General features: G+C 43.5%; 1 protein-coding gene across 4 annotated transcripts in view; it reads right to left on the bottom strand.

Moving 5' to 3' along the window:
* Nucleotides 1–16,528, bottom strand: part of ADGRG2 (adhesion G protein-coupled receptor G2) — a 988,790-nt gene that overhangs the window by 81,661 nt on the left and 890,601 nt on the right. For all 4 annotated transcript variants that reach the window (XM_086934346.1, XM_086934348.1, XM_086934347.1 and 1 more), the window contains 2 exons: nt 10,977–11,248; nt 2,712–2,811 (listed from right to left, as the gene is read on the bottom strand). In XM_086934346.1, coding sequence (XP_086790472.1) covers nt 2,712–2,811; nt 10,977–11,248 — 372 coding nt within the window. The remainder of the gene's footprint in view (nt 1–2,711; nt 2,812–10,976; nt 11,249–16,528) is intronic.

Genomic DNA, 16,528 nt, shown 5'->3' on the forward strand with positions numbered 1-16,528 from the left:
TCAAGGTGTAGGCTCACTTCAGTTGTTCCAATGCATTTAAATTGGCATGGGCATGTGATCATGTATATCACATGAGTGGTATTGCAATTTGTGTGTCGTCTGAATGTCCAAATCAATCTGACACTCTGGGGAAGAAGACCAATTACAGGACACTGCCCATGTGGCTACTACCTGACCAAGAAAACCAATACCTTACAGCTGACTGAAGATATGATTTGGACACTTCGACGACACACAAATTGCAATACCACTCATGTGACATTAAAAATTCTCATTTAGTTTGAACAATGGACAACAATAACTCCGACCTAAAGATGATTACATAATGCAGACACTAACCAATATACAACAAGCACAAAGAACAAGATGAAGACACAAACCACCATCAGCGAAATGGGCTCAATAGAAAACAAGATTGCACCAGAAAATTATTATTGAAATGAGAGCATTGACAAGCTTATGATATACATTTATACATAGAGAATATTATTACAATAATAATTAAACACTCCGCTCGCTATTGTCACAATCCATTTGTAGATAAAATCTGATTGTGCTCTCCATTTAGTTATCTTGATTTTTCATAAATGTATTATTAATTTTGGGTTTTCAAGGCCATACACGAGAAACATGTTAAAAATAACCCTTCCTCGCCTGCCTAAAAACTTATAATCTGTCTTCTCTCATTCGGAGCCAGAGTTGCCTTTCTTCTCTTTCAATGCTCAACCCCACCCATACAAATGAACCACCTCCAGGACCACCGATGTCAACTTCGGGGTCCAGGTAAGAAGCTACAGTAAAGACATGCAAATAGCCCCTTCAAGTGAAGGTAATGTGTCCCGCTCGCCAGAACCGTCACTTCTCTTTCTTTACCACAGAGCTCCCGCAGCACCAGAAGGAGCTAAAATAAAACTCTAAATAAGGTATGACCGTCTTATCGACTACCGCATGGTTTTTCACTATTACCACTTTAGTATTTTTACATGGCACGAACACACAGATGATTGTGAGAATGAGCTAGTATCCCTAGGAAATATTTCTAAAGCATGCATTCCCTTTGTAAACGGTCTTAACATGACATGAGCATACCAGCTACTGTCTCAATATATATTTATCTCTATGAGGTAAATCTAAGAATGCATTCCCTTTGTAAACACCTCCAAGAAAGCATGAGGCTTGGGAGTAATGTATGGTGATCACTATTGCATTCCTTACTGTCACTAGCAGCAACATAGTGAACAACAAAACGCTTTTGAGCCTAGTTTTTTACACCACTCGAGCACAAATGAAACACACCACAACGTCCACACTAGAATCTTTCACACCCATGAACAGCTTAATGCCATCGCGAGATAGATAAATGATTGGCAATTGATATATTAAAGATACATCCAAACAGGGTGAGTTTAAGAACTGTATACAAATCACGCTTTGTATACCAAAACACCATTATTTAAGTATAGATCACAGAACCTAATAGGGTAACATTATGTGAAATCTATTTGTAGCAACAATTTGCATATTTACAGGAAAGGAGGTATTTTTAACTTTACTTTTTTCTGCTAAAACATATGACATCAAGACAGTCATAGAACCCGATGGCCTCCCTCCAGGTGGAGGAAGGTTGACTGCCTGGAGAACGGGACATTCAGGCGGAAAAAGTCCCAATGATAAAACTGATCACCTAACCTCTCAGCGGAGAACCAAGATATCCCACTACTCACGAGTTAGAGTGTTTGAGGGCCTTTGTACAACATTTATAGACCCTTGCATTCCCAAGACACATGATTCATTCCCTTTTTGATTAATAAGTATATTTATAAAAACCTTATAATTGCTTGACTGACCTAAACTTGACTGATAAACTGATAGTTTGAGAACGCTGAAAAATTCTGGCAGTGGTGTGACATTAGCCCTGCTGGCCCTTCGGTGCAGGTCCCCTGGCTACAGGGTGCCCCTTCCGGGACTGTGCACAGGTGGCGGGCCCCTAGACTGAGAGCCCCTGACTAGGTCTGGGGAAGGGGGCCCACCTTGTACTTTGCAGGGGGGGACCTTAAGTTTCACTATGCCCCTGTCCTTTCATCTGTATAGCTTTAAACACCTGAGGAAAGAAAAAGGGGAAGCCCTTCCTTTTATTCATCCATTCACTCAAACATTCCACAGCTTGCATAATGGAACAGTAAATGTTCTATGAAGGGACTGCTGCAGCTGAGAGGGTGAAAGGTAAAATCTGCAGCATCTATTTCTCCATTTCTTGCCCATTATGCTCTTGTCCTTCTCTGATATCCTGTAGAGACCATCCTGATAGCTAACACTCCTAGACCCCAGTGTATTTATCACCTCACAGGACTACACTTTTACAAGCTTCTCCTCTCCATTATTGGCATCTGGAAGATGATTCATCCATTTTATAATTGCACAATGTATCTTGTGTTCCTATACTATCTTTAAATTGATTAGCCTTGACCTGTATTAGAAAGATGACATTTTCTTGGTATCCACACTCTCTGGGGTGTATCTGTGGAATGCTTTATAATCTGTCCCAAGAGGACAGAATTGTAATTATCATTTACATTAGCTTTTTGGCTGTATCTTGCATTCAATGCTATCACACCCTTATACGTTTGGCAGGTGTCATGTTAACTGTAAGAATGAACACATATTAAAAAAAATGTACAGTCAATTAATCAGTTGATCTGGATTGTACTCACAATTGATCAGTTGCTCCATTTGGATATTTTCCGTAAGACGCAAGTCCGTAGTTTTCTCTACTTATGGCTACTACGATGGCCACGACTATTGCAGGTAAACCTGAAACATAATGAAAATGTCACTTGAGTGAAAGCACAATCCTGAAATGCAATTGTGCACACAACACTGAGGGCCAGATGCACTTCAGTTTTGGATGCTAAAAGCGGTTACAATTTGTGACCAGTTTTTTTGTGACCAGTAACTTATTTTGTAAACCGACAAACATACACAAATTGGTGTGTGAAATAAGTGCTTGGATTGAGTCAATTCAACCCACCTGATTGATAGTCATTAGATATATTTCCAATTACGACTCCGTCTGATTGAGTAACAGTAACAGGAAAGGTGTCTTGAAAAGGCCTGCAGACTGCCATTCTATGACTGTTTCATCAAAGGGAACAAGCTGCTTTTGCTTTTTATCAATGTTTCGTTAAGAGTTGTCAGTGGTCCCGTGGATCACTGCCTACTCCACCTGAAACTTTTACCACAGTTCACAAAGGGTAAGTGGTCAAAAGGGACACCTTTCCTTTTACCACCCCTACTTGGAAGTGTCTGACTTTTCAATATTTTGCAACATGAATTCAGGTTGCAAACCATTAATACATATGTTACTGAATCACAGGTTGGAAGAGATGTGCCCAACATTCCCCTATCAAATTGTGATTCAGTAAACATTAGGAATTTTATTTAACCCGTTGAATGCTGATGACGGAACCACTCCGTCATCAGCTACGGGTGACCTGTGCTGATGACGGAGCGGTTCCGTCATGGCCCTCTCGGCGCGCCTGCGCGGCGCGAATTTCGCACCTGCGCTGACGTTCTATTGAGCGGGGTGGGCCATGACGGAACTGCTCCGTCACAAGCACAGGTCAACCGACGCTGGTGACGGACCGGTTCCGTCACCAGCATGCGGCCGCCGTGCGGCCGCCCCGCCCCCTTTGCACTGCGGCGGAATAGCCGCCGCAGTGAAGGGGTTAAGGAGTCCGTAAAAGTTTACTGACTCCGAAAATGGGATACATACATCTCAAAATTATAGTCTTTGGGTGCAAATACTCCTATTTTCAATCCATGGTGTTTGCGACCACAAAAGAGGTTAGTACATCTGGCTCTAAATGCTTTATACTAGCATCATTAATTGTTATGCCCTGTAATTAACGTATGCACATTTGATCTGTTAAAAGGAACGTAGAATCTACAAGTATTCTCATATGACTTTCAGAAAGCTTTTGTACTCGTATTATTCTTTAAAAATAGTTTCATTATCTGCTTATGACTCATCACATACAGAAACCAGAACAAAGAATATGTATCAATACAGGTTACTTATGGATGCAAAAAAAGTTATTTTTACTCTTTAGCCCCTCCATGGATCCATACATATTTAAATTTCTGCCTTTCAGAAGAAATGTTTAGATAAGTAAACAATGACAATTGGTAAAGCCTCCTGTCACATGTTGATTTCAGGTTTATCTTTGATCCTAAACAGCATTCTACTGCATTTTGGCTTGGTTCCTGCTATAGAAATAGCACATATATCAATAGCACATTACTACTAGGCTACTAAACATCGATTGTATGATGGATTAACACAGGGAATTACTCTGCATGCCTTTGCCACACATTTTCATATATGTATTTATGTATATATAAACAATGTATTTGTGATATGGGGGGTGGTTGGCACACTCCCCTGAACTCTCCATAAATGTGTGGTAAAGACATATCTTGTAAAAGCATGTGTTGTAAAAACATGCGTGGTATAAAATGTGTGGTAAAGGTACAACGTGGTAAAAACCTTGTTGTAAAGGCTGTTTCCCCTAAACATCAAGGGCAAAGGATTTTATGCTGAGAGAGAGAGAAAGAGAAACTATGATGGGCATAAAATCCACTGGGAAAGAACTTAAGGAAAAGATTGCCATCCCAGGATAACAATGTTGTCATCGCCCAAGAAGGTTTCTCTATTAATTGTACTTATTGTGTTTTCATTTATTAATTAGTAGCTTTTTTTGTAGGGTGCCACAGACAGTCGGTGGTCATCTCTATCTATATGTGTCAAGCAGAGATATGTAAGGCTTATAATAAAATAAACTTAGTTAAGAGGCGATGAACATTGCTTACGTGTCTATGGAGGTACTATACTGGCATTTTTGGTTACAAGGATCTAGCATATAATGTTCAACAGAGTACACCAAAGTGCAACTTGTTGATTTTAGTCGCAGGCAGTGCTTAATTTAAATGGGTGGTTGCAGGTGGGGCACACCAGCACTCATTATTGCAAATTGGGACTTAAATTTCATTTATCAGACTTTGATTCAGAACAAGAGACAGTAGGGCAGAGAAGGGGAAGATTAAGACTGTGAGAAAGGGAGATAGCAAGGAAGAACAAAAATCAGCAGGAGGGAGATAAAGGGGCGGGGAAGGTAGGGTGGAAGATGAGAGAGGCATGAGATGGGATCAAGACTAGATAGCCTTCGTATTCAGCAACCCCACATTTAGCAGCAACAACTGTGGGCGTCTGAGAAAACTTTCGGGCCGGAACTTATTTTACAACTAAAGCACTTGTTGTAAGAGAAATATATGTGTAGCCGATTACATCTATGGATTGCAGTCAGCCAGGGCATGTTATGCTATGTTGTATGTTATGTTACAGCTTCTTACAGCTTCTTGATATAGCACATGTGCACCACTGGCTTATTGGTGCTGAAACCTGCTTTAACATTCAAGAGAGGCAGGGTTAGTAAGCAAAAGCGTGTTTGAACAATCAGGCCTGAAATGCATTTCTAAAAAGGAGAAATTTCAGATTCCGTCTCAAGTGGAGTGGGACAGAGTTCCACCGAATGGGGGTACAGAAAGAAAAATTGTTTTCTCCCAAGGTCACTTTTGAAAATATCGGTATTAACAGAAGAAGTGCATGCTCGGAGCAGATTGAACACATTTGTGTATCTCTTGACTACTTGAGACTAACGAAGGTACCCAATAATGAATGTTCCTGACCTTGAAAGGATTCTTATAGTTTATGTGGAGCCAGAGAAGTTGTTTCTACAAGGGGGAAACATGGGCTTTTCTCAGTGAGTTACGATTGAGTTGCACGGGAGGAGCCACGCGCGGGTCCAAGATGGCCGCGTGAGAGCTCGGCTCCGTCAACCCCTTCCTCCAGCTGAACTATCCTGGCACTAATCCTGATATCTGACCCCACCTTCTGATGCCTGAGCGGAAGCGGCGCTCCCTGCTGTGGTCCAGGGACGTTTGGGCCCAAAGATACGCCGTCTGGTAGTTGGCGGCCTACACGGCTCCGGAGCCGGGGGCTGGAGTGGGTGCAGTGCCCGGCACCAAAGTCGTCAACACCGGGGCCGAAAACCGGAAGTTGCCGGTCCGGCCCCGGAACTCATCAGCTGACAGCCGACGGCTGCAGAGGCCTCGGTGGAGTCTCAGAGGTGGGGACTCCTGCCTCGTGCGGTGAGCCTGATCTTCCAGGATTCTGGGAGGAGTTGAAGGGAGAAGCGCAGCTCCGTGCCCCGTGTTGTGCGGGCGCGCTGCCCTTGGAAAGTATCGGACTGGGTCGGGCAGAAGTGAGGAGCCACGACATACGGTGGGGTGGAATACCTGCTGCGGCCTTGGCGGGCCGCGGGTCGGCTGTGGCGGCCCCCGAGGCTGAAGAAATCGGGCTGCACTGTCCCACCTGCACAGAGGGCCTCGTACTGTCGCGGGTTGAGATCTAATGGCCATGGAGCGTGGGAGGTCCTGAGTGCTCAGTGGTGGATTTGATTAATAAGCGTCTGGTAGCGGCTGAGGCGCCTGGCTCCTGGAAGACCTGTGGTGTGCTTGGTGTGACTAGACCCAGTGAGGAATCCGGTCAAGTGTGCTTGGTCCCTGCAGTGGGGATGAGCTGCTGTGGCGAGACTCTCTGGTGGAGGCGGCTGCGGAGAAACATGCATATATAATTGGCTACATGGCGCTGGTGGTACTGCTCTTGGGCCTTCACGCATTTTGCCCCAGTTGTGGAGGGCAGGAGGTCGCGCGCGCCATTTGAAAGTGTGGTAACCACTGTGGAGCTTCCAGAGTGAGTGGCCCTGTGTTGTTTATTATTTCAACCCCCAGCATTGCAGACTGTGGACAATACTGATGTACTCCTGAGACTGGGGTTGTGGGCCCTAGTTGTGGTGGAGCGGCCATCGCCTTGTTGAGGGACCTGTATTGGCGCTGAAGTCACTGGGGTGACCGCCTGTGTCCCCGCTTGTTGACTGAGGCGCATTGAGGTTTACTGGCCTCGACTATCTGGATCGCGGCGAAGCTGCGGAGGGACACGGGGCAGCCGGAAGATATGTGGTATGCCCTAGGATCCCAGACCCCAGGAGAATTATCGAGATCTGTGGATTGGAGCGGCGAGTGGACGACACTCGGATGGCGACCAAGCCCGACACTGATAAGGCCCCACCCAGATCCTCTAAGGGGTCGAAACATATTCAGTCTAACAAGTTAGACCACTACACGATGCCTAAAGGCTCCCCTACAGACTTGAAAAGGGCCCAGTCAGCTGGGGGAGACTCCCTGGGCTCTCACGCTGAACCAACGCTCACGGATGTGATGGCGGCCATAAATGGGGTCCAAGCATCTCTGGGAGAAAAGAGAATCTTTAGACAATAAATTAGACACTGTCACAATCAAGGTCAACTTGATACGGGCAGATCTTACGAAGGCGAGTGAAAAAGTTAAAGTTAAATAGCTCGATATTAAGACCGCTAGCTTAATCTTAAGTACAAGTCATGAGCTTTTGGTTTTTCAAGCTCCTTCAAGCCTTGAACTTGGAGTTTCAAACACTCTTCAGGAATCTGAAAGGGTCATCTACTTGAATGAATATTTTTTTGGGTATCATGTCAGCACTCGTATTTGTCAACATTGTCTTTACATTAACATCTGTGAGAGGGCTGGCCGTCCACCACCGAGTGGGCATCCTGTGGAAGTGATCTTGTCCTTGAGGCTTGGAAATATTAAACAAGAATCTCCCAAAAATTCAAACTGTTAAAATTACATCTGTTTAAGAACTGTTAGCATTGATAAAAAAACGTGTGCATCTTAGTTCAGGACATGACTTTATCGGACAACCGTTATGCAAGAGATGATTCAGACTCTTCAGCACCCAAACAAATAAAAGACAAAGAGAAAACAATCTGCTTATTTGAGAACATTGTACCCAGCTCAAGCATGAGAAAGCCACTGAATCAAATAGTATATATATATATATATATTTTTTTTAAATCAAGCTTCCTCATCTTGATCACAACTCATGCTAATCCAAAGGTAAAGAGAATTCATTGAACCCTACACTTGACCAGCCCATATGCATGAAAGGACTTAAACAACAAAGAATAAGAGCCTTGGTTATGGTTCAGAGGATGGGATACTCCATCAACATGTTGCTGATATCTCGTTCACCATATTACCAGTGTTACTGGATATAATGCACTTCAAATACAGCAGAAGGGATAGCCATCATGTTTGTGGCAGAGTATCCAGTATTCCACCCTCTAAATAAGACTCTAAATGAAAAAAGTAACTTAATAAAGAAGAGCTAACGTCTTGTATCTGTCTTTCAGTACTTCACCAGACCCTTTATTTCTGCTGCACTTTGCCACACTCAAACCTTCCATAAAGGTTTTGACTTGCGCTAGACGTTTTTGTAAGTATCACAGTCTTGAGAGAACCCAAAGTATATGCTTTAGTTAGAGGAATGATAATACCTATATATTGGACTGTTGCTATATTTTTCACTGGTTTTCGCAATTTTTCACCACTGCAGGATAATTATGAGGTGACATTTTTTCAGAAATGTATGCAAAAATGAAATCTGCAGGACTAACCACTCAACTATTACACTTTACACAGCTTAGGTGGTGCAAGTATTTGTTTGAAAGTTAATATTAATCTTAAATAAATTTGTAGCGCACACAGTTACTCAAAGGTGACCTGGTGCTAGCTCAGCAGTATGGGCAGAAAGAGGTCAGAAACAATGCTGGACCTAGATGTTAAACAGCCACATATTCATATCTTTCCTGAAGGTGAGCAGGTTGGGACTTGAACAAATGTATTAGGGAAGCTGATTCCAGACATTGGCTGTGCAGATGATAAAGCTTCTGCCACTCCAGCTGGTTCTGGGAATCACCAGGGTATTGGCTCTCATGGAACAAAGAATTCTGTTGGGTACATACCATTTAAATCTCTGCCTAAGATGGAAGGGGCCAATGTTGTGTAACACCTTGAAGGCCGTATGGAGAACTTTGAATTTGATACAGTGCCTTACCAAAAGCGGATGGTGCTTTTTAATTTCATTTTTAACAGACTCGAATTTGGGTATGCCAGACAAAAGTCTGGCTGCAGCGTTTTGTAACAATTGCAGTTTAAGATGTTGCTGCTGCATATTAAGATACAGCCCGTTACAGTAGTCTAGGTTTGCTAGGACAAGGGAAGTCACAACTATTTTCTGAGACTCCCAGGGGTGAACTGTAGAATCTTTTTAATCATCCTCAGTGTGAAGAAGGTAGAGGCCATCAATTTACCCAGCACCAGTGCAAAAACTACAAAGCACAGTTGCAATTTACATCACAGTCTCAGGTCTTAACACGTTTTCTAATTTGTAGATAAATGTGACATGAACAGGTAAAGAGTTTTCCAGAGTCCTAAACTAGCACCTCAGATTGTTGAAGTTTTAAGTGAGCAAAGAAAGACACAATATGTGTCAACTGTTGGGTCTGTGTTTGACCTCAGTGTTAAGCATTACAATACCAGCAGTTTTACGTATCTGTTGGTTCAGTGGGGAATCAATAAGAAGAGTGTGACTAAGTTGGTAACAAAAAGCTGTTTGTAGAAACCCCGGTGTGATTTAGAAACACTTGTGATGTTATAAATCACATTTTCATTAGGCAACATTAGTTCATTTAAATAAAAGTAATACACAAGGGGCCCGATGTAGGTAAATCCCATTTACCGATTTAGAAATACCGAATCTTACCGATTCGGTATTTCAAAATCGGTAAATGGGATGTAGGTCCCAACATCTGGATTCGTTACCGAATCCTTAACAATTCTTTAATTACCGATTCGGTAAATACCGAATCGGTAATGCCCATTCATTCCTATGGGCTTTGAAGCCCATAGGAATGATTAGGCATTACCGATTCGGTATTTACCGAATCGGTAATTAAAGAATTCACAAGGGTGCAGGGGGTGTCACTTTGACACCCTCTAGCACCCCCAAAACGGGCATGTGTGCAATGCGGCACACAGACATGCCCTAAGGGCACGTCTGTCTGTCACATGGCACATGTGTACATGCACAGATGTGCATGTACACAGGAATCGGTATTTTACCATGGATTTGTATTCCATGGTAAAATACCGATTCTGTAAGCCATGTGCCAAAGGTAAATTTTCTACCTACATTGCTTTTTCGGTAATTTTAACGAATCGGTAAATATTACCGATTCGGTAGTTATTTTACCGATTCGGTACATATTACCGAATCGGTAAATATACCGATTCGGTAATGATACCGATTCGGTAAAATTACCGAAAATGTGCCCCTACATCTCGGTAGCCCTTTACCGATCGGAAACGGCCGAAAATCGGTATTTTCGGCCGATTCGGATCGGTAAAGGGCTACCTACATCGGGCCTAAGGTGACTGTCGCTGTCTCCCATAATGCTGTTAGTCCTGCTGAACTGCTACTGCTCTCCAGAGTACAATCCGAGTATCAGCACTGGCAGTTGTGCCGCACAAAAGAGTTTGAATTTTTTGATAAGTGAGGGTCCTGCCATGAGTGCATATCTCCTTGTACAGTGTCCAACATGCCTAAAGGTAAGTAGCCCTGTCCTCTCTTCAGGGATTCAAACTGGTCCCAGGCAATGTGCCTTCTCACTAACGTGTTGTCAGCGACTGTGGCCTCCTAAGCAAGGCACAATTACTGACACATTCCATGCATGGGAAACAAGCTTTGCCCCTAACCTGCACTACAAACCATCTATGTGCTGGTAGCTACACATGCACAGCGGATGGTTCTGGGGCACAATACTTCCTGTGCAGAATTTGCAAGTCAAACTGATCTAGTAAGATGGCCTCTGTATGGTGAAAGCACACTTTGTTGGCATTGTCTTTACCCTTTCAGTCTTAACTTTAAATGTATTTGGCATACAGGCTTCTGAAATGTCAATGTCTGATTAAGTTATACATACCCCAGCCAACGATGCAGAACTTGAGGATATACTTCCGTACATAGGTGTTAAAGACCTTGACTAGTGCAAGGTACATGTGAAAGGCTTCAAGAGCCATCCAAGTGAATGTTACCAGGAGAAAGTAATGAAGAAATACAGCAACAGATATGCAAAGGCCTGGTACGTTGTTGTACAAAGCAATCCAGGAATCCAGCAAGAAGGTTAGGTTCAAACAAAGCAAGGCAGCACACAGTTGGATCAGAATCTGGGATGGGTAATCCCTTCGAACTTTCCTGAAAATGAAGATGAAAGATATTGTTCAGATTCTGAAATTCTCAAAGTATTGTGAAAAAAAATAACAACTCAAACATGTATTTTATTGAGGGCAACAAGTTTGATAGACGATTCTGATTGTGAGCTGATTTTTTTATGACTGTTTCCTTCGATCCTCTTGATGATAGATGGTACTTTTATTTTGTTCGCTTAATAAAAATCATCACCAAATTGAATTCTTAATTACCTTATTCAGTCTTGTTTTAAGAAAAATTGGACCCAATAATATATAAGTATACATAAAACACAGCATTTTGATTTAAAAAGTTCAGCATACATTGCTAAGCAAATTGCTCACATAATGCAAAATTAATGTATCCCACATTCGCAACCCTCACAATTGTGAGCTGTTTATTTCAAAGGGTTGGGAGGGATTTTCTCAGCCTAGAACCTTGTTATTTTACAAACCCTGAATCAAATAATGCCAGGATTAAATCCATCTGTGGACTGAACTAGCGACAATAATATAGAACGTGCAGCAAGGTCTCCAAATGAGGACACTTTACGTACAGTGAGGATTAAAGAACCAATTTCCATACCATGATATTCATAGGGTCAAGGAGACAAACATTCTATTGAAATCAATTTGCAAAAGTTCAACATACATTTATGAGTAGTAACAATGATGCAAAGGTTATTCTACATCACTCCTGTTAACCGGACTAAGGGCCTGATTACAAGTTTGGCCGTCCTACTGCGAAGCGCCACGCCAGCGCTCCGAGGGAGGACACCAAACCCATACAAACACCGCCTGCCAGATTAGGACTTTCATATGTGAGCCTTCTAAAAGGCACTGCTGTAGGACCGCCAAAGCATATTCCTGCATGGCATGGATTGCACCATGTTGTGCAGTTCATGCCGTGCAGGAACTGGGGTGCATACATACAAGGGGGCACAACATCTGCCTGCCTGCATCCACCCCCAGGCCCAGAGGCAACAGGGGACAATGTAAGGGCCCTCTGAGTTGCCTCTCCGCCACCTTTTACATGACAGGCTCACTGCCATGGAAATGATGGCGGGGAGGTAACTAGTAATATGCTTGGCGGTCGCACAGCAGCACCGCCAGCATGTTGCAGCCTCTGATCGCTGCAACACTGCTGCAGGATTAAAGATCCTCAGCAGTTGCACCGGTCCTGGTGCACTCCGACTGCTGTTGTCGTAATACTGTGGTTCAAAAAAAGGGGGTGGTGATGAACAGAGTGTCTGAATTAAGCAGACCACTCTTACCCAGTCAAGAGATCAGGACTTGATCCATCACCGCTATTTAGCTCACTGCATCACCCCAGTTCAGAACCTGGCTATATGCAAATTAGTCTGACCCAGTGCCTCATGGGAACAGGGCAGACCAAACTACCAAGCCAATCCTTCACCGGAAAGGAGACAAGCTTCCGGGGACCGGTTTCTGGCATTTCAGTCTCGTCGTTGGCCCGGCTTGCTTGAATCCTGGTGGTGCAGTGAGCAAGGGACTCATGTCTGAGTATACCCTGCCACACTTGTGGTGGCCAAAAACGATTAAAAAAAGGGGTGGTGATGAACAGAGTGTCTGAATTAAGCAGACCACTCTTACCCAGTCAAGAGATCAGGGCTTGATCCATCACCGTTATTTAGCTCACTGCATCACCCCAGTTCAGAACCTGGCTATATGCAAATTAGTCTGACCCAGTGCCTCATGGGAACAGGGCAGACCAAACTACCAAGCCAATCCTTCACCGGAAAGGAGACAAGCTTCCGGGGACCGGTTTCTGGCATTTCAGCCGTCGTCGGCCCGGCTTGCTTGAATCCTGGTGGTGCAGTGAGCAAGGGACTCATGTATGAGTATACCCTGCCACACTTGTGGTGGCCAAAAACGATTCAAAAAAGGGGGTGGTGATGAACAGAGTGTCTGAATTAAGCAGACCACTCTTACCCAGTCAAGAGATCAGGGCTTGATCCATCACCGTTATTTAGCTCACTGCATCACCCCAGTTCAGAACCTGGCTATATGCAAATTAGTCTGACCCAGTGCCTCATGGGCATAAGCGTGGAAGGGTATACTCAGATGTGAGTCTCTTGCTCATTGCACCATCAGGATTCAAGCAAGCCGGGCCGAAGACGGCTGTAATGCCAGAAACCGGTCCCCGGAAGCTTGTTTCCTTCCCAGTATAAGAATTGGCTTGGTAGTTTCGTCTGCCCTGTTCCCATGATGCACTGGGCCAGGGACAGACTAATTTGCATATAGCCGGTTTCTGAGCTGGGATGGTGCAGTCAGCTAAAAAACGGTGATGGATTAAGCCCTGATCTGTTGACTGGGTATGAGTGTTCTGTTTAATTCAGATACTCTGTCCATCACCACCCCCTTTTCTGAATCGTTTTGTCCACCATAAGCGTGGAAGGGTATACTCAGATGTGAGTCCCTTGCTCATTGCACCATCAGGATTCAAGCAAGCCGGGCCGAAGACGGCTGTAATGCCAGAAAACGGTCCCCGGAAGCTTGTTTCCTTCCCAGTATAAGAATTGGCTTGGTAGTTTGGTCTGCCCTGTTCCCTTGATGCACTGGGCCAGGGACAGACTAATTTGCATATAGCCGGGTTCTGAGCTGGGATGGTGCAGTGAGCTAAAAAACGGTGATGGATTAAGCCCTGATCTGTTGACTGGGTATGAGTGTTCTGTTTAAGTCAGATACTCTGTCCATCACCACCCCCTTTTCTGAATTGTCGTAATACTGTGGGCAGGCCTACACAGCAGCGGTATCCAAACCGCCACCACGGGTTTGGCGGTCCATTCGTAATCGCCCCTAAGTACACTTTGTTTCACAAATCAAAACAGGATTTATTTTTAGGGTTGTGCTTTGTTTGTATTGGAAGAGTGGTTTAATTTCCCTAGATTTAGTCCTGTCCATTCCCAAACAATCTACAGAGTGCTGTTTCTGTTCCATTTATCAAGTTCCTTACATGCCTCTGTGCAGTCTACTCACATGCCTTATATGGGCAGGCTGTCGCACTTGGATTAACTGGAGCACTCTAACACTCCTTGATGACCACGGAGGCTTTGAAGTCCCCGATCAATATCTCTATTACCTTATAGCTCAAGCCATTTGGCTTATGTCTGGTGTCATCCTTGTGCTAGACTACAGTACCATAAACAAGGACCGGACACATGCTCTTCCTTTGATCCTCTCTACAATAGTATCCCAGGGGTTAACTAGAAACCCTTTGGACATACATACGATCCCCATCACATATTGGGCATGACTAAGCTCCTTCGCTGTTTGGGCTGTGATATTTTATATTCCCCACATATCCCTCTTTCCAACAACTCCTGGCTGCTGCTCACTTGTGAGAGCTTGTCCCAGCGCACACTTGTAACACATCATCTACATACTGTGGTTGACCTATTCACAAACTCTACCTTGCAATCTATCTCTGCCCTGACAGGGGCATAACACAACACACATGGACAGGTTCCTGTTACACATATTACAGGGCACTTTATGTGCTTTCCTTCCTTCTTCCCCCTCAGAACCACCGGACTCCCCATCCCCACGTTCATTATTACCACTTCAGACAATGCTCACTTGATATCCCACTTGATACCATACTTCCATGCAATTGAGACCTATCGGGATGGAAAATGCGAGGGCTGCTTGCAAGGGAGAGCTAAGATACTCCCTTCCCAACAAAACGTGGTACTACTGTTGCAAACATGCCTAACTGATTTCCAATAATCACCTTCATAAATTCCTACACTTTAAATACTTATACTGTGCCTGCACCACTCCCAAAATCTTGGCCATACTAGATCAGACTAGATCACACCACTGTCCTAAATTTGCAGTGGAACATGACGATTTTCTTCATCTGGCTTGGAATTGTGCCCAGATACTCACTTTCTGGGAAACTGTCCATTCTGTATTGTTTCGCATGACAGAGCAAACACTTACTCCTGACCCGCTATTGGCCCTAAGTGGATATGGTAAGCCTTTACCTGTCGGCATAAGACATTTCACAGCTATTGCGTTGTTGCTAGCCAAACAACAGTATGCCCTTTGGAGAAGCAGCACATGTCCTACTGAATCAGTTTGATTGCATGATCTATCCTTTTGTGATACTACCAGTAAACGTTATGCCACACCGTAGCCTCCGACTTTGCTGCCGAGAGACATAAAGCAGCCGCTCAGACTATTTATTGATGCTGGCTCCCGATACTGAAGATGGCGAGGAAAGGTACATCTCAATAAAAGAGAGGGGCCCTTTAATACCGAAGAGGTAGAGCACCAAATAGACCAAGGTCAGAAAACAAGATTCCTCTTTGGCAGACTCAATTGCTTCACTCTCATTCACACAACTGTAATCACACCATATCACCAAACTATAAATTCAAAGTTAAAAAAGGGGAGTAATCACATAAACTCGGTGTGTTCCCAATATTATTTTGACAATTTATTGTGATTATTTAAAAAAAGCACAGAACAATTTCATTTTTTAAAAACAACCTTTTGTTGTATACACTTTTAAAAAAAGAGCATAAAAAACGACAAGCATGTTATAAGATAAATCACATACAATAAAGCAAACATTAAAATTCGATTAGACAAACAACAAAGCAGGAGAACACATTAGACAGTAAACTCATATCATTCAATATAACACCAGTCTGTAATAAATCATTTGTGGCAGTCGGAATATTTCATATATTGATTTTCCTTTGACTCACTAATGTCCCAAAGATCTAGTGTAAACAGTTGTTAAAAGACATCAACTCGTTTCGGTGGGTACTAGCATATGACAACCACCTTCTTCAGGAAAAGCGATATCTCCCAGCTACAATTTGTTATCTTTGAATTCCTAAGTATGACGACTCCTGGCCAACCTCAAAGGAGATCTGGCAGAAGTGTCTGCTACCTCGCTCCTAAAGCCTGGACCGACCTGGCTAGCACACACACCTCCTGCTTCAGTGCTAAGATACCCTCTTGAGTGAGTTGTGCTCTCTACAAATACAGATACCTTGATATAACATAACATGGAGGAAAAATATATGAATGCTAAAGTACAATCAACTATAGTTCAGTTTCATGTTGATTAAATATGGGAGAACATGTTTTGTTCGTTAAACAAAATGCATTTTAATTGTTAAAAAACTATCTATTGTGACCATTTTAAATGAGCGCTTTCTTTTGTGCTCTGAGGGTTAGTGTCACTAATGTGGTTTTTGGTTTGTCTGCATTCCATGGAATCTTGTTCCAGAGCCTTTTCATTTGTGGA

This window comes from Lissotriton vulgaris, chromosome 8 (genome assembly GCF_964263255.1).
Source record: "Lissotriton vulgaris chromosome 8, aLisVul1.2, whole genome shotgun sequence".
Lineage (NCBI taxonomy): Eukaryota > Metazoa > Chordata > Amphibia > Caudata > Salamandridae > Lissotriton > Lissotriton vulgaris.